Source organism: Pocillopora verrucosa, chromosome 6 (assembly GCF_036669915.1).
Source record: "Pocillopora verrucosa isolate sample1 chromosome 6, ASM3666991v2, whole genome shotgun sequence".
In the NCBI taxonomy this organism is placed as follows: Eukaryota; Metazoa; Cnidaria; class Anthozoa; order Scleractinia; family Pocilloporidae; genus Pocillopora; species Pocillopora verrucosa.
Window position 1 is genome coordinate 10,539,696 of NC_089317.1, and position 25,460 is coordinate 10,565,155.

General features: G+C 36.4%; 1 protein-coding gene and 2 pseudogenes across 4 annotated transcripts; 2 read left to right on the top strand and 1 right to left on the bottom strand.

The window, feature by feature from the left end:
- LOC136281587 (tyrosine kinase receptor Cad96Ca-like) overlaps nt 1–2,312 on the top strand; it is a 3,770-nt pseudogene extending 1,458 nt beyond the window's left edge.
- Nucleotides 1–25,460, bottom strand: part of LOC136281855 (uncharacterized) — a 418,311-nt pseudogene that overhangs the window by 136,608 nt on the left and 256,243 nt on the right.
- Nucleotides 4,945–24,060, top strand: LOC136281654 (fibroblast growth factor receptor 3-like). Of its 4 annotated transcripts, none has more exons than XM_066168348.1 (19): nt 4,945–4,960; nt 5,898–6,284; nt 7,136–7,405; nt 7,945–8,178; nt 14,444–14,547; nt 14,890–14,951; nt 15,057–15,256; nt 15,505–15,624; nt 17,106–17,124; nt 17,615–17,654; nt 18,390–18,633; nt 19,424–19,534; nt 19,831–20,021; nt 20,349–20,471; nt 21,309–21,379; nt 21,660–21,700; nt 21,991–22,087; nt 22,387–22,486; nt 23,082–24,060. In XM_066168348.1, exons 2-19 carry the CDS (start codon nt 6,053–6,055, stop codon nt 23,145–23,147), a joined length of 2,325 nt encoding a protein of 774 aa, XP_066024445.1. In that variant the 5' UTR covers nt 4,945–4,960; nt 5,898–6,052; the 3' UTR covers nt 23,148–24,060. The 4 variants fall into 4 exon arrangements, with proteins under 4 accessions (XP_066024445.1, XP_066024444.1, XP_066024443.1 ...); XM_066168347.1 differs by lacking the exon at nt 4,945–4,960 and adding an exon at nt 5,361–5,405; XM_066168346.1 differs by lacking the exon at nt 4,945–4,960 and adding an exon at nt 5,527–5,660 and having other exon boundaries at nt 5,901–6,284.

The following is a 25,460-nucleotide window of genomic DNA, read 5'->3' on the forward strand; positions in this document are numbered from 1 at the left end:
CAATTACTGACCTCCAATTACAAGTTACATTACTTGGTTTACGTAAACTTAAAGTTTATTTCATGTCATCATAAAATGCCTCGTTTATCCTGAATGAGTTGAAGATCTATCTATCTTGCAATAGACCCACTGATGGTGTTGATTGAATATGTTCCACATGGAGATCTGCTGGGATACCTAAGAAAGAGCAGTGGATTAAATGACAATTACTTCAAAGACCCGGATATCGAACCACATACAAGTCTGACGTCAGAGCAGCTGATGAGGTTTGCATGGCAAGTCGCCGATGGAATGACGTATTTGTCATCGATACCAGTAAGCTATATTTAGTTGGCGAATTTTCACTTTTGTACATGTTTCTGAAATGGGTCATGAATTTTCACTCCTAGTTTCATTTAGTTAACTCTCCTGGACTTTCTAAACTCATTACAATACCAATGATTTGCTTTGTTTTGTCGTAGATTATCCATTGAGACCTCGCAGCTCGTAACGTGTTGGTTGGAGAAGGGGAAAAGTGCAAAGTAACAGACTTTGGTATGGCCAGAGATGTCCAAGAGAACAACATTTGTCAACGAAAGTCTAAGGTACCAAGATATTTTTGACCAAAAGTTGGTAACGAAATTAGCGAGGTTTTACAATGGTCTGTAGTCTAAGATTTACCGTACACCAGTGGCTCTGTTGGCTCTACAACATATCATCAAATCACTGCTAAAATTATTCAACATGCCTTGAGGTTCGTGATCAGGCTGTTATATGTTATGAATTTCATTTTTGACCTTTCCTTCAGTCTCGTCAACCAACTCTTTACGTATATTTGATTTAGGGACGTATCCCCGTAAAATGAATAAAGGGGTAAGTTTCTATAGAAACTGTGGTGCTGCTTCGGTGTGAGAGTATAGCAGGTAATTTAGTGTTAACAACTGGGTTGAAAACGTAAATTAACCACCGTAAAGGATAAAAAAGCTGACGTTTCGAGCGTTAGCCCTTCGTCAGAGCGATAGATATACAGATATATCGCTCTGACGAAGGGCTAACGCTCGAAACGTCAGCTTTTTTACCCTTTACGGTGGTTAATTTACGTTTTCAACCCAGTTGTTAACACTAAATTACCTCCCTGTGAAATGGACAGTTTTTGAGGCGTTGCTGCACGGAAAATATTCTACAAAAAGTGACGCGTGAGTACATGGACCACATAAACAAAATTTTACCAGCTTAATGCAAATAGCTCAGGATGACCCTTTCAGCTCTGGGAAAAGTTATTGGACTTCTTACGATTTTTGGTCATTACATTATGTTGATGTGGGATCATCTCATTAGGAAGAAGTGACAGTACATGCTCCGGTTTTGAGTTATAAGTACCGTCTAGGATCAGCTAAGAGGACGAATATTGGTATGCTTTCCAATACGTTCTGCCGAAGGTATTAAAATTCTTTTTTTTACAGACAAGAGCGCCGATTTCCCTAAATTCATCCCTTTTGTCTTATAGGTTGAGCTATGCAGTTCTTCTCTATGAGATTTTCACGATTGGTAAGTTACAAGGCTGATGGACTGGCCATTTATTTTAGCCTCGGCATCCATGTTGACAGGTAGTCATGAAGTAAGCAGGGTGTACCAGTCTCTGGAGAATTCACTTTTGCTCTTGTGAATCATAACTGCGACAAGCTAGTTCGGATTACCACAGTCACTGGACTTAACATTTGTTGTTGTTAGAGTGTGTTGAGAGTAGCTGCTCTATTTCAGGTGGTTCACCGTATCCAAGGATGGATAGATGACAAGTTTTAACGTTGCTAGAAGCGGGATACAGAATGCCTAAACCACAACATGTGGGTGACAAGTTGTATGAATATATCATGTTTTCTTTGCTGTTTTTGTTGTTTATTTTGCGATGCCTTTTCTCTTAAAATAGAGTTGCAATTAAGTTCTTTTTGTTCGAATCGCATACGCGGCTAAAAATTAACCCCCTTTTCCTTGATGGGCAAGTCTACCTGTTGGAAATGTTGGAATAAGTCAATAAACTCGAGTTGTGACCAACATTTTAAGCCTAATGACGCCCTAAGTGAGGCCATTAATAACATACTGAGATCCTCTTAATGTCTTTGTGTTTTAGGTATGACATAATAACAAACTGTTGGAAAGACGACCCTAGCATAGGACCATCTTTTGAGAATTTGAGGAAAGAACTCAAAGAAATGGAAGACCAACACAAGGTAGGTTTGTGGAGCTTACGAAGAGAATATGTCATCATGACATCTTTTACCTTATCGGTTTTATCTGGCACATGCAAACATTCTGTGAAATATGGTAAACTTTAAGTTCGCATATTTTGAGTATTACTATTATGTGTTGTTTGGAAAATTATCCGAGTATGATTGGAACGTTTCAAAGCTACTAAAATTAAATTGAGGCAACAAAATAAATGTACTCAGAAGTGGTCAACAGCAGGCAGAAAATATATTTTATGTGTATTTTTTGAAATTTTAGTCTTGAAAAGAAAACGATTTTGTTTACAAGAATGTTAAAGTATCATTTTATTATTTTTTTTTATCAGCATCATATTTTTATTTTTAATGTTTTGTACTGAGGAATTGAAAATGGGAAATGTTTCTCGTTTTTTTTAGATTTATTTTTCATGACGGGGGATATATTTATTTAGCGTTAATTATCGTTATCAACGCTTTTTCTAAAAATGTTTTGGAGCAAAAATTAAATGAACACAATAAATTCACGATTACGAAAGGTGTTACCCCGAATCGTCATGTCTGAAGCTAAGCATGTAACGAAAAGAATATCTTTGATATTGTTAGTCAAAAAAACTAAAAACTTCCCAACAAAGGAAATTCTCGCACAGAATAAAGGAATGCACGTCTTTAGTAGCCTCTTCCCTCTTGATATAAATTATTAGGGGACTATGCTCCCATACCCCCCCCCCTCGGGTAAGTGATGCCCATGCCTACAATGTCTCACTCTTTACCATCAAACTGTGTCTGACCGAAATTCCCCTACTAAACAAACTTCTATTAGTTTGGGAAAACAATATTTTTTTTCTTTTGTTAATGGGCATCTAACTGTGGGTTCTTTGTAGTTGAGTACTGACCTGGACTCAAACTTCTTTAAAACTTTCAATCTATTAATTTACAAATAAACATCAAAATTATAATTCTTTCATCTCAACAAATTAAATTTGACCTATCACTTGTTAATGAAACACGTACAATTTGGTTCTACAACACTCTTTAGGTGTCATGTATCAAAACAAGGATTGATTAGTGATATTTCTGTCTCATTTACACTAAAGGATTAAAATTCTTAAAAACACCTTTTTGGAAAAGGAGACATCGAAAAAATTCCTTTCGTTACTCGTCTAGATATTGAAAAAAAAAAACGAAACAAGTCAAGGTAACTTCTTTCGCCATCATAAATTTTTCCCGTTTTTTACATTTTGCCTCTGAACACGTTTTGAAAAAGCGTGGATATCGATAATCACCGCTGAAAAATATTTTTCCGCATTATAAACAATACAAACTGAAAAAAGAAAAGTTATTTCCCATTTCATTTTTGCATTCCCTAATTCCCCAATCCCCCTTTTAGTTACATTCTATGTTCTCGGGCCGCAAAATCGGGCAAGCTTTTCGGCACTTTGACCGTCGCCAGCGCCCGGGGGTGGTATGGGGAATTTGATCCTTGACCGGGTAGGGCGGGGTATTTGAATCAGAGGTGTCAAGTCTTTTCAGTGCAATAAACGTGCTTTAATGAAGGAGTTCAAGTCTGAAGAGTCTGCTTTCGTTAGTGAATGGCTAAGACAGACAAATTTCACATCTCAGAATGATGCTTACAAGCGTAACACTAAACAGTGGAACTAAAAACTAATACTAAATTCTACAACAAAGAATCGTTCAATATTGGGTGTGACATTTGAAAGGAATTTCGGGCTAAGGAAGGGGGATTGGAACAATCTTCAGATGTTCAAATGCCCGCGAGGGGGATGTTGAAGCTTCAAATTTATCGACTCGTTAGCCTCATCTAAACACTCGGAGGACAGCTGGTTGTCATACATGTCATGTCCATAAAATTGTGTTCAAAGAGGGCACTGATTATCAATTATACCTAGTTTTCGATTGGTGAATACAACAAGATTTTGACTAACAGTGGCGAATTTAAGGGAGGGGCCTGGGGGCCCGGGCCCCCCTAAATTTAAGTAGAACAAACGACTCGCAGAAGGAAGAAAAACCGTCAGGGCAAGCGACAAAAAACTGGGCCCTTAGCTCAAGGTCTGGATCCGCCACTGACTAATACATAGTCGGTCACCACAAAATGGAGAATGCAGGTTGCAGACCGGGTACAAAATGCAGACTGCAGACTGGGTACTAAATTCAGAATGAAAATTTCAAATGTTTTTTCGTCTGATATGTGGTAAAGTGTCATCTCACAGCTTACCGAGTGTCACAACGATTTTCACACATTAATATTCGCGTAGTCACCAAACAGATGAGAGATAAAACCATTAGTAAAGTAAACAAATGGCCAGTTACGAAAACAGTGCTTCGCTTTTCTCTATAAAATTTCGCCGGTTCCTCATGTAAACTTATAACAATACAGGGCACATGTGTGAGAATCAGTGTGTGTACATCCCTTAACGTTGAAAATATATCAAGTAGAAGGAATAGTTTTGGCCTCGGTCTGCATTTTTGTCAACAAAATGAAAACGTATCGGTTAAAAGATTGAAGAGGACGGAGCACGTGCAAAGCTGTCAGTTGCCTCTAAAATAGAGCACGTGTTAATTATTCAATACTGACATCTTTCGTGAAGTGAGAACACCATATGAAGGCTTGAAATTCTATTAAGAACGATTGTGGCCGCTTTGTTAAATACAAAATATGTCAAGAACTGGGCAGGGAACATTGCACAATAGTACAAATATTCGTCAAAGATGATCGCGGAAAAGCGATTGCGTGACACTCGGTAAGTTGTAGGATGACACGTTATCACTTGTAAGACGAAAAAACAGTATTAATTTTCAGTCTGCATTTTGTACCCAGTCTGCAGTTTACATTTTGTACCCGATCTGCAGTCGGCATTTTGTACCACAATACCAAATTATCTTTACATCCTTACCTTCCCCTACTCACAACTCCCTACCCTTTACCACTCACCCTCAGAATGACTCCCAAGCATACAAGGTGAATAATTTGAATTGAAAATCTTTGCTGAAAGGTTTATTCTAGAACGTACACTTCTTTGCGTTATATTCTTAATGCCTTTAAGTTCAAACAACTGGTTCGACCTAAGCGAATCTTCCTGGTTTCATTATTTTCTCGACGGTTTTCAAAAAATCCAAATTCAAAATCCATGTTGAACACTAGCCTGAGCTAATGGCGGTAATCCTTTCCATTCCTGATATTTTTGGGTGAGTGTGTGTGTCTGTGTTAAAAAAAAGTTCCACCAATCATTACTACTGTCTAAATTGGTGTTTTTAGTCATCAACCTATCAGGTTTCGAGTTTAAATTCAGTTTCCTAGTGGCAAAAATTACTTCCGTGCTAGCGTACATCTAGAGAGTGAAATTCCTATGCTCTCATATATGGCCATCGAACTCGATTCTAACATAGTTCTTCATTTGAAATTTATCTTTGTATGGATTTTAGTGATGCCTCAACTCACAGGTGACGTGTTATTCTGAAGTTTCTCTCGTTTTTACAGCGTAATTTAATCATGAACTCGATTAGGCGCTATAGCTCGCAGTTAACAGCACCCCCTGAACGTGAACATCAAGCAGGTTGTCATGCCTGGCACTGTTTAAATCTTAGGATAATTTGAGAAAATTTGCGTCTGTTGGTCAGATAACTTAATATATGAACATTGGTTTGTTTTAACGGCGGTTTAAAATCTTCACCGTTCAGCAGATGGCGGAAGTGTCACATGGTACGAACCTACTCCTGTGAAGACAACAACGCGTCCATATGAAGTGCTTTCCCCTGGCATCGTACAGGTTTTAGAAGGATCTTCTGTCGCACTGAACTGGAACTACAGTCTGTCGTTAGGTTTCTTAATAGCTATGATAAAATTTAATGGTGATGGTATAGCCATGATTAACGCCGGTGGACTAGCTGGTGCTCTTAATGCACATTTTCAGGAACGGTTCAACGTTAGCTCGACTCTTGGAAGAGCGTCTTTGTTTATCTATAACGTAACGGTTGCAGACGATAAGACTAATGGAGAATTTAGCTGTGAGTTACTTGATTCCAATACTGATATCTGGAAACGAGCAATTCAAGTGGAAGTCATAGGTGAGCTTGAAAGTGCTTCCGACAAGAAAGGAAATACCTTAGGGGGCCAGACTGGCATTTCTTTGAATGGTTATGTGTCACCTAACAGGATATGGAATGTGCATTCTTGATTGTCTATTTTCTCATGATGTGTCTTGATCAGGGTGACTCTGTGGACCACTAACATTCACTGAGTAGGCTATGAGCATTGTAATGTAGTGCACATGAGTTTACAAGATATCAAGAAATCTAAATTCCTAGAGAGGCATACTACTTTGCTATGCCCTTAAGACTTTTATGCTAAATTGTTATACTTATTAATTACATAAAAGTTTGAATATGAAGAAAGACTTTTTACCTTATAAATGCTTAGCATGTTGTCTTATTATATTTATTTTTACTTCATTTATTTATTATTATTATTATCATTAATTTGGATGACCTGGCCAACTCACTCACCACCTAGGCTTTATACTCATTCTATTTTATTCCTTACTTACTTTCGATTAATTCTTCAAATCTGGGCATCATTTTGTATAGTTTGCATATGTTGTAAAATGAGCTGAGTTAAATTATATCTGAAGTCTTGATGGTAAAAACAGCTTTTTAAAATATTTTTAAGCTAGCTAAGCAATGTACCATTCTGTCAGAATATGTTATATGTGTGCAGGCTCTGTGAGGTTAACATATGCCAAAAATCTCCACAGGTTATGGTCTTAAATAGTTGATAACTTGCAAAATCAAAAGATTTTGTCAATAACACATGGTCACTCATACTGAACATGATCACCATGCAGTTGTGGAACATGCTGTAAGAAACATGTTGCAGCACTTTGAGGATTACAGTAATTGCAGCTGTTTGATTTTTTCAGTGCCAGCTAAGGCAACTAATATCACCGGCCTCAAAACTGTACAAGAAGGCAGTAACCTACTGTTAACCTGTAAAACATCTGGGAAACCAGCACCAAACATTACTTGGACCAAAGAAAAGCTAGTCTTGCAAGGAAATACTGAATCACTACATCAGGGAGCTAGGCTGAATATAAGAAACATTGGCAGGAATGAGTCAGGAACATTCTACTGTAAAGCATATAATGGCTTTGGAAACCCAGACAGTCAGGCAGTTGATGTGGATGTCACTTGTAAGCTAAATATTGCTTGTCTATTTACTGTGTATTATGTCCTTATTATTATGTTATACATCATTGATTTATCTACATGCAGATGTTTTCATGAGTGTGTGCCCTTGTGTATGTTTTAATAGGGTATTTCTGTTTTTGTCACTTCTTCTTTGTAGTAAAAAATACTTATAAAAGCTTATTACTAGTGTCCCTAGCTGTGCTAAAACTTTTACAATTAATGTGCTAAGTTATTAAAGAAGCCAAAACATTAAGGTTAATTATATTAATTTCTTAATTCTCTGGGTGTTTATGAGAAAGAAAAAAATGTACAAACAAATACCAGCTTTTCTGTTTCACAAACAAATTTTTGAATTTAGACAGTAAGTTATTGCTGTGAAATATGTTTCACTTGTATCAGTGAGTGTGGTTTGCATTATTTGTGCAAAGAAGCTGTAAATGTGTCGATCATATACTTTGTGTAAGCATCTTCAATATTATGTAATTGTCAGTGGTGCCATTTTTTCAAAATAAAATTTTGGGTATTTCCATTCAATTTACAGATGCAGTTAAGATTGTTAAATTTCAACCAGAGTATATTGTTGTTGTACAACAAAGTGTAACTCTTACCTGTGAAGCAGAAGGAAACCCTCCTCCTACTTACACTTGGACTCCATGTGACCCAGAACAAGTTTGCAACAAGAATACTCTTCATATTACACAAGTCCTTAATGATGCCAACTATACCTGCAGAGTGGCCAATGAATTTAGTAGTGATGTAAAAGATGCCAGTGTCTGTAAGTTGTTATAATCATTCCTAATTCACCACATGAAAACTTGCCATTCAAACAATTTTTTTTGGAAATTTTTTAATTATGTGTGAATTTTTATGGTAACTTTGGACTGAGAATTCCTAGGAATTTCCAACCATAACAACTCTGGTTCTAAAAACCTAGAAATTCCTAGAAACTCCCAGAAATTCCAAGTTTATAGCCAACAGGACTTGGAATCCTGGGAATTCCAACTCAGAGCACCAACAACTTTCCTTGAAAAGCTGTAAATCTAAAAAATTCCTAGGAATTTCTAGGAATGTTTAAGAATTCCTGGGAATTTTAAGCAAAAATCTGAGGCTACTTATATGAAATAAATACTAAAACTTAAAAAATCCCAGCTAAAATTCAAGTATGCAATGAAATTTATTTACAAGCTTAATTAAAGTTTATGTGTAAAATATCAACATCAACATGTAGTAATATTAGGATGGAATTTGATTTATTTTTCTTTTCTTGAAAACTTCATACGGTTTAATCCTCAATTACAGCTATTCATATAAAATAGTCCTAATCAATCATTAAATTTGGTTTGACACAAATTGTGAATAAAATCTGTTGATTCTTTTCCATAAAATGTAATATCTTAAATTATATTTGTTGTGATAAATACTATCTGTCTAAAAATAGTCTTAAAATGAGTTAATTAATTTTGGATGATGATACAAATGGTATTAACCCTTTTGCTCCCAGAGACAGGCTTTGACTTGATTTTATGTGGTTGTAACTTATTTGAATAAAACTCTTACATGTGAACACTCAAATGTAAGCTGTCAAGCACCACTTTCATGTTTTACTCTTTGTTTTCGTTGATTCTGCATATTGAAATTTGAAGATTTCTTCTCAAATTTTGATCTAGCACTCTTGGGAGTGAAGGGGTTAATTACAATTAAATAATTGATTTTTTGATTAAAATCTTGTTGTAACTGTAACAATAAATTAGAATGAAGTTATTCTAAACTGCAGACTTAGCTGCTGTTTATCTTTTTTCCCTGGGCTCACAATGAGTTGGCCTTTAATGAGGTTGTCTACAAGAAGCTTGACCATTTTGTATCTGGATTCCATGACATCTGAATTTGAAAAAAAAAATATATATATATATATAAATATATATTTAAAGTTCAGACAAGGCCTTAGATATTTATAAGGAAAAGGGCATTCATTGGAATCTCAACTTAACAAAGTACACTGGGATTGGGAAATCTCTGTTATATTGAATGACTTTTATATTGCAGTTAGTGCATCTCTCCCATAGATTTTACTAAAAAAGAGCTGAATACATTATTTTGTTTTTACCAAGGAGGGCCTCTTTACGTAATAAGGTTTGTTTAATCACAGTTTGTATTATGAATCTTGAATGTTCCCAAACGTGACTAAAGTAATCTTGAAATCTTATTGATAGATTTATTTCACTGTAAAGTATAAGCTTAAGAAACTGCGGCATGCAAGTGACCGATTCGATTCTCAGAATTATTCTAGTTTCAGTTGAGCTGAGCGTTATGTAAGCTTAATTCAAGCCGTTATATCTATTCTTTGATAAGATTTTGATCGCGTAGCGAATATCGCAATTTTTACTTACCACAAACTTTCAAAATCGTGGCTTTATAAATGAACACTCGACTCTTGTTTGTACCAGTCAGTATCTCAACTGTTATCCCTTCTTTTAGCTCCACGGCGCCAACGACTTCCCTTTCTTTTACAACACTCACGCTGTTCTCGTTTTCCCATCGAACCACAATAAAACTATATTCAGAAATGTTATATTAAGCAAACAGTTGAGAAAAGAAATAACTAAACACTCGAGCGATCAGCCGATGAAAAGTACATTCAAAGATGAGCGCCAAATGGAGTCTTCTTTGTTTCCGATCACGGGCATGATCACGTGGATCTTTTAGGACTTGTCATTGGCTTGCAAAGTGAATCCGCTGGCTTGCCGATTGCAGTGTGAAGAGAAGCGCACAACTTTACTCTGACTTCTCCGAACGGCTCTCTGCTTCTGGACGTTGGATACCTTGGATCCATGTTCTGACGGTGATGTAAATAATGATGTGAGCTCACTCTATGTAGAATTATAATAAAGTTCGGATATAACGCGCGCTGTCATTTGTCGAAAGAGTGTGCTCTATGAGAGTATAGAGCATAGAACTGAGCTAAAGCTGTCACGCCATCTGCCAAATTGCTGGTTTTCAGTGTCACGCCATTCAAAATAGATCAAAATAAAAAATAAAAACCGTTCAATCGATTTAGTCTAGAATCTGGAAATAGAAAGAAGCTAGATATGTAAAGACTCTCGCCAAGATTCAGGTCACAGCAATTTTTCTTACGGAAGATATGAGGAGAAACGTTTTTCCCAAATTTATAGAGATTTGTATGGAGCCGCCATGCTGGTGCCCACCTAGATGGGCACCAACATGGCGGCCGGAAACCAGCAGAAACATCTGTCACTGAGTTTTGCTACAAAAGCGTGAATTTATCTCTCTAAGAACTCATAAACGTAACAATAATACTTTATTCTAATACAAGAACTGTTCAGATAGCTGAATTTCCCTAAATAAGTCACCTTTTAAACCAACATAACAGCTCTTTCGCTCGTCATGTAAAAGGCCACGTCACGCAAAAGCTTAGAAATTCAAGAGTAGTCTATCACTAAACCAAGAACCCATTTGGAGTGAAAATTTGTCTGAAGAGACAAGAACCCATTTGGAGTGAAAATTTGTCTGAATATTAGTTTTTAGCTGCTCTAATACATCATGAAAGTAAAATCTCAGGAGGATCAATAGTTCTGAAGTCTGAAATTTAGTGACGTCACGTGAAAACCAGCATTTGTACTATGTTCGACCTATTCCGGTAATTGAAAGTGAAATTTCGGAACATGCGAGCCGGAAAGTAGCAACAGAAGAAACAAACAAAGATTTGTAAACATACCAGGCGCCGTAATTTACGTTATTAAAACGTGAGCAGATACGAAAATCCTCAAAGGAAAAACAAAATAGACATTCCGAGTTTTAAAGATTAATTCACGCTCAGTTAGATTGCAAGCTTACGTACGGAAATAAAAATCAAACACAGCTAACACTCATACAGTATATAAAATTCAGTGTTCAAAAACAAAACAGAAATGATGAAAAATATAACCAAACTGGCATAACTGTTAAAATTCATTCTAATCATGACGGTGTCTGAGCGAATATGATCATGCTGAAGTCCATCGTGGCTCGCTCATCATGGCGATCTCCGGTCATCACAGTAAAGCAAGCCTCAGAAACTACATCGGCCACCCTTCAAGTGAAAAAATAAGAGCTTGCTCTGATATCCTTTGCGATGTGTTGAGTGGAAAGTCACATCTGTCACTGCAGCCGAGTTTTGCCGTGCTGTCATCCCTAGCGATCTTCATGTTCCGGTGAATTCGGCTGTCGTTCATTCAAAAAACACTCGCGTGTTTTTATGAGCCATAATTCGGCTGAAGTTCACTGAACATTTCACTTCAAGATTCTGTATTAGAGACTTAAAAACTTCAGGCAAAAGTGTTAAATTCGACCTGCCGAACCATTTTAGTTTGTAAACTATCGCAGAATGTGAACTTTGATGGTTTGACACTTTTGACAGCTTTTGTCTTGTACAGCCAATCAGATTATTTGAACCATTCTAACAGGGATTCTGATTGGCTTATTGTAGCGTGCTTTATGAGAGTATAGAGCATGCTGACGATACTGTTGTTCGCTTTGGAAATAAAGTTTGTTTTGAAAATTGAAAGTAATGCTCGGGGAATTTAATGAATTCTCTATTATAAAACAAATAGAGAAGCCTTGACTGTGCTCTGTTCTGTTATAAAGCACTTAGGAAGCGGCTAGAGCACTCAAGAAATGGGGCGAAACACTCGACTACGTCAAGGCTACCACAGTCAAGGCTTCTCTATTTGTTAAATAATCGACAAGAATCGATCGTACTACAAATGCACGATTTGTGGCCGAAAGTTTTCGAGGAAACTAAGACTCAAAACCCACTTGAGTTGTGTTCATGGCAAAGGTGAGAAATAACACAAGCCAATCACAATTTTGAAAGCGATCACAGATCGTCTTTTACCCTCATTTTTACAAAAGAAGGATACCAAATTAGGAAGTCTAAGAGATACATGGATGATCCCAGTGTACCAGTACCTAAATCAACAAAGCTTGACCGTATCAAGCGTTCAGGAACACGTTCTAACACCGCCATCTCGTTTCCTCAGTCAGTCGTTTCCATTGAACTTAAAGCAGTGGTGCCAACAGAATAGAGTGCGTCTCATAAAGGAGAAACATTTGTACAAGAGACAGAAGCAACTATATGCGATTACAGAGGTGCGTTGGAACTCTGGTCCACAAATGGTTATGCAATGTCCGATGTATAAAACAATAATTTGTTGATAGCTGACAGACAGAGAAGAACAACAAGTAAACTTGAGAGCTGTTATTATTCAAGTGTCACTTGCACTTTTTATTTGTATATAAAGAAGGACTTGTATTTTGCACTAGAAATAAAGAGAAGTAATATTTTTTGGGAGATCCAGTGATTGGGACATTTAAGAAATTAAGTTACGACAGGAAACTCGGTTTGTACTTCTCACTAGTCTAAAAAGTCTTGAATTAAAAATATTTTCAGATCAGAGTTTCAAAAGGTGTTTTTTCTCAAAGGGAACAGTGACTACCTCTGTCTTGTCTGCATGCCAAATGTTTGTGAAGTGTGTGGATGATCCACAAGTATTCGAGCTCTTATAAAAATGTTTTGTAAGAATAAAATCATGCAAAGCAAATTACAGCAATCAGTCAGAAAAACAGAGAAAAAAACTAAATAAATAAAAAAAAAAAGAACAGTAACAACAATCATGAAAAAAGAAAGATTAATCAGGTGTTGAATTTGTTTGTCCAAGGCATGAAATTTCTACTAAAAATAATGTCAACAAAAAGTCTCTGACACTGTTTGAGGCAACTGAGCTTGACTGTTCCAAGGTTTTCTAACAAAGTCAGCTAGTAATGTAGGTTAGGGAAGTAACTTATGTTCATAATTAACAAAGTTCTTTAAGTGTAGATAACAATGTAATTACTGTTACACATGTGGAAGTTGTGTACCAAGGAACAGCTAATGAATGTTTGAGGATTTTGGCACATTTTTGAACATGAGACATTTTGTATCACAATAAAAACTTTTATGATCATGGAATCCAAGAGTCCTTTGAGGTTAGAAAGCAAATCAGTGATATGAATACATTAGATTAATTGAAAATTTGCATTTAACATAATTGACTGCTGCTTCATGATAAAATCCATATTAACATAGAGATTTACTAAAACTTAGTTTGAATAATAAATTCATGATCTTTCAGTTATAAACATATACATGTATGTCTATCTCGTGGTAAATTTTGTATAGCATACCTTTAATTGAGCTAAAGTTTTAAGCCTCTAAAATTACTCCTGGTCTTAAAACCTTCACATTCAAGGTATTATGAATTTCTTGGAATTTAAGTGGACCTCAGGGTATTTAAATTACCTCAAATTCAATTCCCAGAAATTCCCAAGAATTCCACCCTTCTTAAATTGTAGGTAGTTTGTATAGCTGAGAATTCCTAGGAATTCCTAGGAATTCCAAGTCCTCACAAAACTGGAGTCTTCCTTTCCCAGAAATTCCCAGTAATTCCAAGCTTTTCAAATCAGAGCTTATTTGCATAGTTAGGAATTTTTGAGAATTCCTAGGAATTCCTAGGAATTCCCAGAAAACTGGGTATTCAGTTCGCAAGGGTTATTCAGGTCGAAGTCATCAGCCTGATTGAACACCAAACTCTTGCAACTTATTTACAGGGAAAAATGTGGCGGCCATAGGGGAGAATTAACAATTACCAACAACTAAATGGAAAAGGGGAGCTAGAAACAATTACAAAGCCTGCAGCTGAGAGAGCTATTATATTAGATATAAAAATATTGAATGGCACTCCATATAATCCATTTAGTAAAGTACTGGTAGTAATTTTTATTGTATGGCAAAAGATAATGATTCCTAAAGTCTTTCATTGCCCCAAGGACTACTAAAAGGAGATAGTTACAATTTGTACGAAAACTGAATGGGACCAAATATTGTGATAAAAAAATGCATGTACTCATAACTTCATACAGGTGTACATGCTCTTTTTTCCTAATGTGGCACTGATTCTGGCAGAATCTGAGTTTGATTAGTGTTGCATCTTCTAATTTACCTGCAGACATTGGAGGAAATGTGATTAATATAACCATTGTCATCACCAGTGAAAGTTGTACTGATGGAAAATACAACCAATCCTCATCACTGATGAAACTAAAAGAACTGGTAAACATTTTTATTGGTCAACAGAGCAGTATTTTATCTTATTCAGCTTTATCTCTTAGTACTATTTCTTCTGCTGCTGCAGTATAATATTACATGCAAATCACATAAGGAGCTTAAGTGTTGATGAGCTATTTGCTTCGCATTTAATTCAGTGTCACTCAAACATTCCAACAAAGCCTATGCATGTAGTGCACTGATATACATGCCATAACAATTTTATTCCTTTCATTGAAGAGACATATGTTTATCTGATTTCATGTTTGTGTTTGAAGGTAATTGATAAACTATTTTGATATGATGTTCATTTGCACTGTTCTATTGGTGCCTATATGGTTCTTATAGATGAAAGTGGTCTTTGTTAGTAGACCTGGTTACAGGAGTGTGGAATTGAAAAGTGGAATCAGGTTTGTAAACTGCTTGGATCATCAGTTTCTAAGTTTTAATTTTCAAATTTCTAACGCACTTAAATTTACTTTAATTGATCCTGATCATCTTATGTCTGTATCAAGGTGTGGAAGTATAACTGTTGACCTAGCACTAGTATTCAACTCCACAACAAGAGAGCAAGATGTTATTAGATTTCTTTGGAATGCTTCCAAAGATGGGAAACTTGGACAGTTCGATATAAGTGCCATACACGGGACAAGATCTTCGGTTGATTTCGAAATTGGAACAACTGCAGCAGCAGGCACAGTGATATCACCTGGAAGTAAGTTTTGTTAATTTTTGCTATCTATTAAATGTGCAAACTTTTTGATATGGATCAATTCATTTATGGTACATATTTCACAGAAATCTGAATCCATGATATGCTCTTCATGTGAAATATCCCTGTTGTATATTGTATCCATAGTATGAGTAGGAAAAGCGTCGTGAAACGGTAGGGCGGAGGATTACCGACATTTAGTTTGTGGCGACATATCTATCATGTGTTGTTCTTTTCCGCATATTTTCAAGGTGCCACAGGGATTATTGTTGGTGCAGTGGTTGGATCAGTTGCCACAGTGGCTGTAGCTGTTGGAATATTTGTTTTTTTCGTATGGAAGTCAAGAAGGCGTCGCTGCAAGAAATCGAATAGTAAGAATTGTGTTTCTGACAACATTGGGTCCCACGTATAGGATAGGTATAGGATATTTTAGGATGTATGGTAGCACCTGGCAATTAATTATAAGGGCTGCTTGTGTTTTTACATAGCTTCATTTAAACACAAGAAAGGTAAACACGGAAAAAGTTCAATTTTGCGCATAGATTATGTAATATCTGCGAATCTTAAGAGTCACAACTGTGATTACATGCGTGAGTACTAAAACATGGAACGACCTAAAACCACCTACAACCACCTCAAAAATTTCAACAACCACCTACAACCACCTCAAAAACATCTACAGCCCCTCGCAAACTATCTAAAACCATCTAAAACAAGGCATGAATGTCTAAAATAAGGCGAGACGGCAACATGTCACGTACACGAAATACGAGAATCGAACGAAACTTCCACCTCCCCCTTGTATAATCAACCATCTCACGAAATAAAATGCGAGAGTATGCTAGTTATATTTTATATTCCTTCAGTATCAAAAGACTTAAAGAACTTTACAAAATGAACTATCAAGTTGCAAAAAATAATAAAGTAAAATGACAAACTCGTAGTCAAAAGACTGACTTGACCTGGCTTTTTCTACCCTGGGTACCAGCAGACGTTTTGGCTCACGTCTAGAAAAAGTATGAGTAAGAATGGTCATTAAAAATATTTTAAGCGAATCTGTGCGTACCTTTGGGATCTTCCTTTGGCACGAACGCCATCGTGCTGGCATTCATACAGCATACAGCTGCACAAGTGGTGCCACTTACGCAATAGTGACTCACGTTTTGCTCCAATTACATTTCCAGTGCTGAGACTATAAATGGAGAAAAACACTGCCTTGGACCATTACGTAATCAAATGTAATGTGAGCCAAAACGTCTGCTAGTTAAGTTCTCCAAGTCTTTTACTACTGTGCGGGCTGATTACTGTGGTAATATAAAATATAATTGGCATGCTCTCGCATTTCATTTCGTGAGATGGTCGATTGTACAAGGGACCAGGGAGAGTAAGATTTCAGGGGTAGGTGGAGGTTTCATTTGATTCTCGTATTTCATGTACGTGACTTGTCGTCTCGCCTTATTTTAGACGTTTATACTTTGTTTTAGATGGTTTTAGATAGTTTGCGAGGGGCTGTACATGTTTTTGATGTGGTTGTAGGTAGTTTAAGGTGGCTGCAGGTGGTTGTAGGTGGTTGTAGGTGGTTTTAGGTGGTTCCATGTTTTAGTACCTAAGTGATTACGTGCTCTTATTTAAATGTCACTATTTTTTCATGATTCTAATTATCGATTCAGACTTGCTATAAAACGCCTCCATAACAAAATCATCCATGTATAATTAAATTTCAGAGGACATTATTCGGCATTGCCCTCGAATTCATTTCTTCCTTTCTCTTTACATACTTTCTGCGCTGATTTTTCTTTCTATTCTGCTTCCTCATCATACTTTGTTGATGTTTTTTTTTTCATCGTTTTAGGGACATCAAAAAGAGAGAGGTGAGATAAATTATCGTCCATTTTCATGGTTTATTCACATTTAGATTTTGTTACCAATGGGTACTGTTTGCAACTGTGAACTTCTCCTTTTGCTTTTCACATGCATCACAGTAGTTAAGTTCAGCTTACGTACTTCATCTAGGCGTTAATTACCTAGAGTATCTTTGACTTAATACCTTTAACACTACACACCACGCCTTATAGGTGTGAACAAACTTGCTATGCGGATATTATGTTCTGCATCTATAGGAAAGTAATGAAGTATCATCGTTACTAATCGCTTCTCTCTTCAAGCTTTGGCTGTTTATGAAACCTGCTTTTATTTGAGCTAATAGCTCAAAGCAAAATGTGGCATGCTGTCGCTAATGTCTTAAACATCCAGTTTTTATTGCTTTTCCGTCAGAGCTTACCCTGATGTTCCATCCCTTTGGCATTTGAGATTTGCGGCAAAGATATCAATTTTATATATGTGAATTTTTCACTATCTTAGGAGATATGGAAAATCAACGGAAGAAAGGGGAATTTGTGATGTAAGTGGTCTCTCTATTTAACCCTGTACACCCTAACATCATTATGCATATTCTCCATACCGTTTTCTATACATTTCCAAGGTTCTAACAAGAAGAATTTGTAAAACAATCAAGAGCTTCGTTAGTTGTTAATCATTTCCTTTATTCTCGTGAATTAAACATTTGATTCAAGGGATAGATTGTAAAGAGAAATTAGAACCTTGTCACTCTTAGGATTAACGAGCTAAACAGTGTAGGATACTACTGTTCAATCAAGCTCAATGTTGTGCTTTTCTCCTTCGAGTTGTGGTGGCCTTAATCTAAGAAATGCGCTATATCATTGGAGCATTTACTATGCGAAAGCTTCTCCAGTAATAAATCCAATTAGTGTCTTTCGACAAACGCTAACCAGCTGAACAAATAGAAAGTTCGATACGAACTTAGGTGATATTAAGTGCACTTTTTGGAGATGAATGCCCAAAGATATTTGTACCCAGTAAAGTTTAATTTATGATCATTAAATTTCCGAAGACAAAATGTCATTTGCACTTTGAGTAAAAGAAAGTAAATTGTTGCCATGAAGTTGCTTTTGCATGGTAATTGTACAAATGAAAGACAGAATGTTTAGAGTGGTAGTTTTAAGTTAGTTTATATGTATAATTAAGTATATTGAGAAGGCAGTTGTTTAGAAAATGTGTAATACCTTTAAGCAGAGCCGTGGTTTATGATTACGTTTCTTACTTAAAAAATGATTAGACTGAGCGTGAAAAGCCTCAAGGTCAGCAGTACATGGCATTGGATGAGAGGGCTCGACGCGCTGAACCAGTCAGTGAATACGCCTCTTTAAATCCATCTACACGCTATTGGGAGATTCCTACAGAGCACGTGACTATAGAAAAGATCGTTGGTAAAGGTGCTTTTGGTCAGGTTGCCAAAGCAACAGTCATAGGCCTCCACGGAAGACTAAAGAAGACACTTGTTGCTGTCAAGATGTTGAAAGGTATCAAGTACTTCAAATGAGTTCTTACATTTCTGTAAAGTTCCAGAGGTAAAAAACCCCACCCTCCCCCCTCTAAAAAAAGGTAGCGCCTTGAAAGAAGCAAATCAAACTCAACCTCCCCGCATCTGATGTGGAGACTTAGGTCATTTTAGTGTTATATTTTTTCTTCTATCAGTTTTCAAGTAAACGTGATTTCATTAGGTTGACCATGATAATCAAGGCACTTTACGATAAGGTATCGCTTATTAATCCAAATGAAACCGCAAATCCACCTTAATTTCACCAAGAGCCTTTCGTCTAAAAAGTTTTTTTATGTTATTAGTGATCAGACCCCCGTTCTACCCACTCCAAAGTAGCAAACCTCAAAGACTGATATTCCGACTTAAAAAAGAAGGATGTCGCTTCGTTCGTGATTTATTTTCAGTTGAAAAAGGTTGCAGGTGTTTTAGCTGAGCATATACCGCTCACTTTTTTTTGTTAAAAACAAATTGAGTTCAATATCTCTAAAGATTTATTAAACTGCAGTCATTGGGATGGAAGTAGAATGTAGGATTTTGTCATTGTCTTTTTTTTACTCTGAATACAGTGTTTTATTTAGTAACGGTAGAGTGTAACTGAACTTAACATTTTGGCTGCACCAGGATTTACTTCTGACCTGATAACTTTAATGATGATGCTCAACCTCTAAGCTACACAGAGCTCAGTATGAGATAGGATACATACTAATTATTTTGGTTCAGTAACTGTGATTGCTTGTAAAGGTAACAGCTTTTGGGTGATCATCTTGCAGCTGACGCTTCTGCATTAGAGAGGAAGGACTTATTGTCCGAACTTGATTTGATGAAGCAACTGGCGCCTCATCCTCATGTCATTAAACTACTGGGATGTGTCACAAAATCTGGTAAATATGGAAAAGTATACTTCAATAGCCCATACAATTATCTTCGAGTAAATACCTAGTTCTTCAGAGACATGTCATTCACCGCTCGAGCGTTTTCTTCGGAAACACAAACTTGGGGTAAATTTACACATGCTCCTTTTCCATTCGGCTCTTAGTTATTTTGTGTAATCTTCGGTCAACGACCTCTAATTACCAGGTATGGTTGTCGGTTTCCTTAATACTAAACGTTCTTTCTTGTCATCGTGAAATATCCCATATATTCTGAGTGAATTGAAAATACATCTATCTTGCAATAGGGCCATTAATGGTATTGATTGAATATGTTCCATATGGGGATCTGCTTGGTTACCTGAGAAAGAGCCGTGGATTAAACGACACTTACTACAAAGACCCGGACGTCAAGCCACAAACAAATCTGACATCGCAGCAGCTGATGAAATTTGCGTGGCAAGTTGCCGATGGAATGTCGTATTTGTCATCGATATCAGTAAGTACACTCTATGGGCCGGTTATTTTGACAAAGCTTAGCTGTTCTTTCACAAAACCACGTTCTAAAACTATCTAACCTGAAAATTCTACCTGAACATTCATAATTGTCAAAAAAATCAACCCTTTTATGGAGAAAGCCCAGTGACTGCGTAAAACCGCGGTTTAGGTTAGACTTCGTGTAAATAACCGGCCCCATACATTTAGTTTGAGAACTTACAGATTGCCCATCTTACTTAAAACGGACCCTCGTGGGAATTTTTTTTTCAATTCTCTCGCATCCTCCCAAGTCGTTCCAACATCAATAATTTGTTGAACTTTGCGATAGATTATCCATCGAGACCTTGCAGCTCGTAATGTGTTGATTGGAGAAGGGGAAATGTGTAAAGTAACAGACTTTGGCATGGCCAGAGATGTCCAAGAGGACAACATTTATCAACGGAAGTCAAAGGTACCAAACGATTTTAAGCTGATAATTATGTTGAAATTAATGTAAATTTGTATGAGTGTCTGCGGTTTTAACTTTACATAGGTCATGGGCTCTCTCGGCTTCTTTTCTAACACATTAAATCACTGCTAGGACTGCTTCAGTTAGCTAGAGATCTGTCTACAGTCTTGCATTGGTTAAGTCGCATTATTCTTGATCATGATCTTTTTAATATCCTTGATCATGATCTTTTTAATATCCTTAATCATGATCTTTTTAATATCCTTGATCATGATCTTTTTAATATCCTTGATCATGATCTTTTTAATATCCCTGATCATGATCTTTTTAATATCCTTGATCATGATCTTTTTAATATCCTTGATCATGATCTTTTTAATATCCTTGATCATGATCTTTTTAATATCCTTGATCATGATCTTTTTAATATCCTTGATCATGATCTTTTTAATATCCTTGATCATGATCTTTTTAATATCCTTGATCATGATCTTTTTAATATCCTTGATCATGATCTTTTTAATATCCTTAATCATGATCTTTTTAATATCCTTGATCATGATCTTTTTAATATCCTTGATCATGATCTTTTTAATATCCTTGATCATGATCTTTTTAATATCCTTGATCATGATCTTTTTAATATCCTTGATCATGATCTTTTTAATATCCTTAATCATGATCTTTTTAATATCCTTGATCATGATCTTTTTAATATCCTTGATCATGATCTTTTTAATATCCTTGATCATGATCTTTTTAATATCCTTGATCATGATCTTTTTAATATCCTTAATCATGATCTTTTTAATATCCTTAATCATGATCTTTCTAATTTAGGGGCGTCTCCCTGTCAAATGGACTGCCATTGAGGCATTGCTGTACGGAAAATATTCCACAAAGAGCGATGTGTGAGTACAAGGACTTCATAAGGTCTATAAGCAAAATGGGAAAAGTTATTGGATGTCTTCTATATGTTAGGTATTGCATTTTTTTAATTGATGTGGAGATGTGGAGGAATCTTATTATGAAGGAGTGGTAATACTCGTTCTGGCTTAGATTTGTGAGTAATGTCCCAGGTTCTGCTCTTGTGACGAGTCTAGTGAGCTTCCCACGAAGGAGTTTCATTTACTTTTTTTTTTAACAGTACGGAAGAGAAGGTTTATTTTCCTTTCCTCGTTTGTTCTACAGGTGGAGCTACGGAGTTCTCCTCTATGAGATTTTCACGATTGGTAAGTTGTGAGATTAATGACCAGACCATTAATTTTAGCGTCAACGTGTCAACAAAAGTGGCACATGTATCGACATGTGGTCATAAAGTAAGCAGGGTGTACCGTTCTCTGAGGAATTCGGTTTTGCCTTTGTGATTTGTAACTGCCAAGCCACCTTAGATTGCCTCAGCCGCTGAACTTATTCGAAAAAGACAAAGGAACAATGGTGTAGGAATTATATTGTAAAAATATATTTACAAGTGTTGGGCCCTTCTTGAAAGAGTGCATTGAGAGTACCTGCTTTATTTTAGGTGGTTCACCTTATCCAAGGATGGATGGAAGAAAAATTGCAAAGTTGCTAGAGGAGGGATACAGAATGCCTAAACCACAACATGTGGATGAGAAGTTGTATGAAGATTGTGTTGTTGTCTTTTTTCGTTGCCTTTTCTCTTACAGCAGTAATATTTATTTTAAATGTTCTTTTTGCTAAAGAGGCATGCACAGCCAAAATTAAACCCGTTTTCTTTTCTGAGCCAGCCTTCTTAAGGAAAATATTGAAATGAGTCAATGATCACGAGTTTGTCTCTTGTGGTGATTGAGAAAGAAGCAAACTGTCCCACCGTATATGCAACATTTTATGTCTAACAATATCCTAACTGAGGCTAGTGAGAAAATACTGAGATACCCTTGACATCTTTGTGTTTAAGGTATAAAATAATGGCAAACTGTTGGAAAGACGAGCCTCACTTGAGACCATCTTTTGAGAAGTTGAGAAACGAACTCAAAGAAATGGAAAACCAGCACAAGGTAGGTTTGTGGAGTTAACTGTGATCGTTCAAAGTTTTATCTGACTTTGGCAAACTTACAATCGTGGAATATTGTTAGTTGAAAGTCGGCAGATTTTGTGTATTTTAATTTATTACGAAAATTACTGGAGTTTCGAAGCTACTTTATCTAGATTATGAGGTAAAAATAATGGATCAGAATTCCAGCGAGTATTCTTGTACAAGTTTTAAAGCTTGTTCTGAAAACACGGAAAGGGGATGGTGATTTTGTGTTTCAAGATATTCTCTGAATCCATCAGTGAAAACCCAAAGAAAATGCTAGGTTGTATTTAGTTAATACCAATAGGCTCCTTTGAACGTTCAGTTGGGTCTGTAAACAAGCACACTGTGATATTCTTTACCTTTTTCTATTCCTTTTTTTGATGTACCACTGTCAAATGTATGTAATAATGGCGTCACTATGAAGTGTTCGAAAGTTGCATGTCTATTTTATTTCGGTTATTTCTAAGTATAATATCATCACCAACATGCTCTTCACGAACGATAAAAAGTCATTTTAAATGGGGCCTTTATCGCGAGCGATTAAGATTTTCTGATTTTTACCCCTTTTTTCGCAGGAGTTGATAAACTTAAACAATTACGACGATCGACTCTACGTTAATGTTGACGATCTTGCTGTGTAAGCGATTGTATTCTCATGGAGCAAAGGATGGAGTGATAAATCTTGCAGCGCTATGATATGCAATTTTCCCTGTGTATTTGAAGTTAAACTTTCATTCTATGTTAATACAAAACAAGCTATTGAACAGTGAAGCGAGGAACAGCTGTATAACTTTTTTAAAACTTTATGTTGAAAAGACAAATGATTTTTTGGAAAAGCATATCAAAGTAACTTTTTATCGGTGATAAAAATTAAAATTAATTTTTGAGAGTAAACATCTATTTTCGTGTAAAGTGTTAAAAAAAGGAAAATTGTTTCAATTGTCTCTTTTTCGGAGGCTAAAATAAATGACAAAATATGAAAAGACGCTTAGTATAGTGAACGTAAAAGATTAACTATTGAGGAACCCACTCTATTGATCAGAAATTTTTTGTTACTTATGTAATTCAGTGCGAAGGCTGAGAAGCCCGACTAAGCCCCAAGGAAACGGCAATTCCTTTTGCTTTGCTCTTCTTGCAAATGAACATCAGTCCTTGGGGAACTTATAACAATAATAAGTTTTGTTATGACAAATTTATTTGACGGTTGTTTTTTTAATTGCACTCTTAATTACAGGAATTGTTTATTAAGCTAATGATTGAACAAAAGTATTTTTCTTTTGTTATTTAAACGGTTGCTTTTCGCTCAAATTTTCGTGTTAGTTTGATACATTTTCGGGATCAATATCAGTATCTAAGCAACTGCCCCTCCCCTAACCCAACAACAGTCTATTGATAACAAGTTAGGGTTAATGTTGGGTTAGGGGAGGGGTAGGTGGGCAGTTGCCCAGATACTGATATTGATCCCATTTTTCTGTGTGTGTGTAACCGTCGGAAAGCACGGAATAAAGTTTGTGAGTTGTACAACGTCGTAAAAATTAATAAATAGTTTTCATTTGTGACCATAATGGGGCATTGAAGTCTTAAGCGGCATCCTCTGTTTGAGAATCCCATTTCCACATTGACCAAATCAAGGATGAATAAGTATTCTGGTTCGTGAAGAGAAGAACTGGCCAAGATAACACTGATCGTCACTGCCCACGTAAAATTGCGCATAGAAAAATGCAACTACATCACAGTATAGTTTCCATGAACATCAAGATGAACCGATGAGGAACGCCAATTATAAGATAGCGCTCATTTTCGCTTAGGCGAAATCTTAGACTATCAGGAATACGTCACATTCTCTCTTCTAGCAAGTAAACATCAATTATTGGGGAGTTTATCAGAAACTTTCAGGGTAGTATGAAATTTGAGACCGGTTTTTCAATAAGGTCTAATTTGGTGTACGTCATAGTTTGAAGCCTTTCAAAGGTTTGGATGGCCATTTTGATCCTACCTCATCAGCTCTGATCAAAGGCTCTCAAACGCTCTTCAACGAAATTCGTGTCTTTATGTATTTATCATTGCTTGTGTTTGAAAACGGCAATGGCCGCTAATAGACCTTAAAGGCCTATCATTGTGTGAAGTGTATTGCGTTACATAGGGTTACAATTTTTAAGTCTTATAAGGACATTTCCTACTACCTCAGTTATATTGTATGTCTTCTTTCCTTGTAAAATGACGGATCACAAGTATCGAATGGTAAATATATTATCTTAAACACTGAATTAAGGACGGTTAAAGTAGACCAATGAAAGGAGTCACTTGATCTATGAATACTCTATATTCCGCAAGGCGACATCATCCGTGCCTCCATACATGTCCAATACACACCCATAGATTCCGATGGAAAACGTGGTTTTTCGACTGAATAGGCAAAATTCCATTTGTGACACCTTCTAACGGAAGAAAACAGTTCGGCAGGTCAAAATTTACACTTTTGCCTGGAGTTTTTAAGTCTCTAATACAGAATCTGAAAGTGAAAAGTTCAGTGAAATCCAGCCGAACTGATGCTCATAAAAACACGCGAGTTTTTTCACATGACAGTTAGAAAACAGCTGTTCAAGGCTTGTACTTTATGAACGAAGGCCAGCCGAACTCACTAGAACATAAAGGTTGCTCGGGATGACCCAAAGGAAAGGATAATATAACAAGCGGTTAGTTGTTCACTTGAATGGCGGCCGATTTAATCTCCGAGGTTTGCTTCACTGCGATGACCGGAGATTGCCATAATGAGCTGAGCTAGCCGCGATGGACTGCAGCATGATCACTGAGTCGCTCTGACGCCGTTATGATTAGTATGAATTTTAAAAGTTATGCCAGTTTGGCTATATTTTTCATCACTCCTGTTTTGTTCTGTATTTTTGAACACGAAACTATATATACTATCGGAGTGTTAGCTGTATTTGATTTTT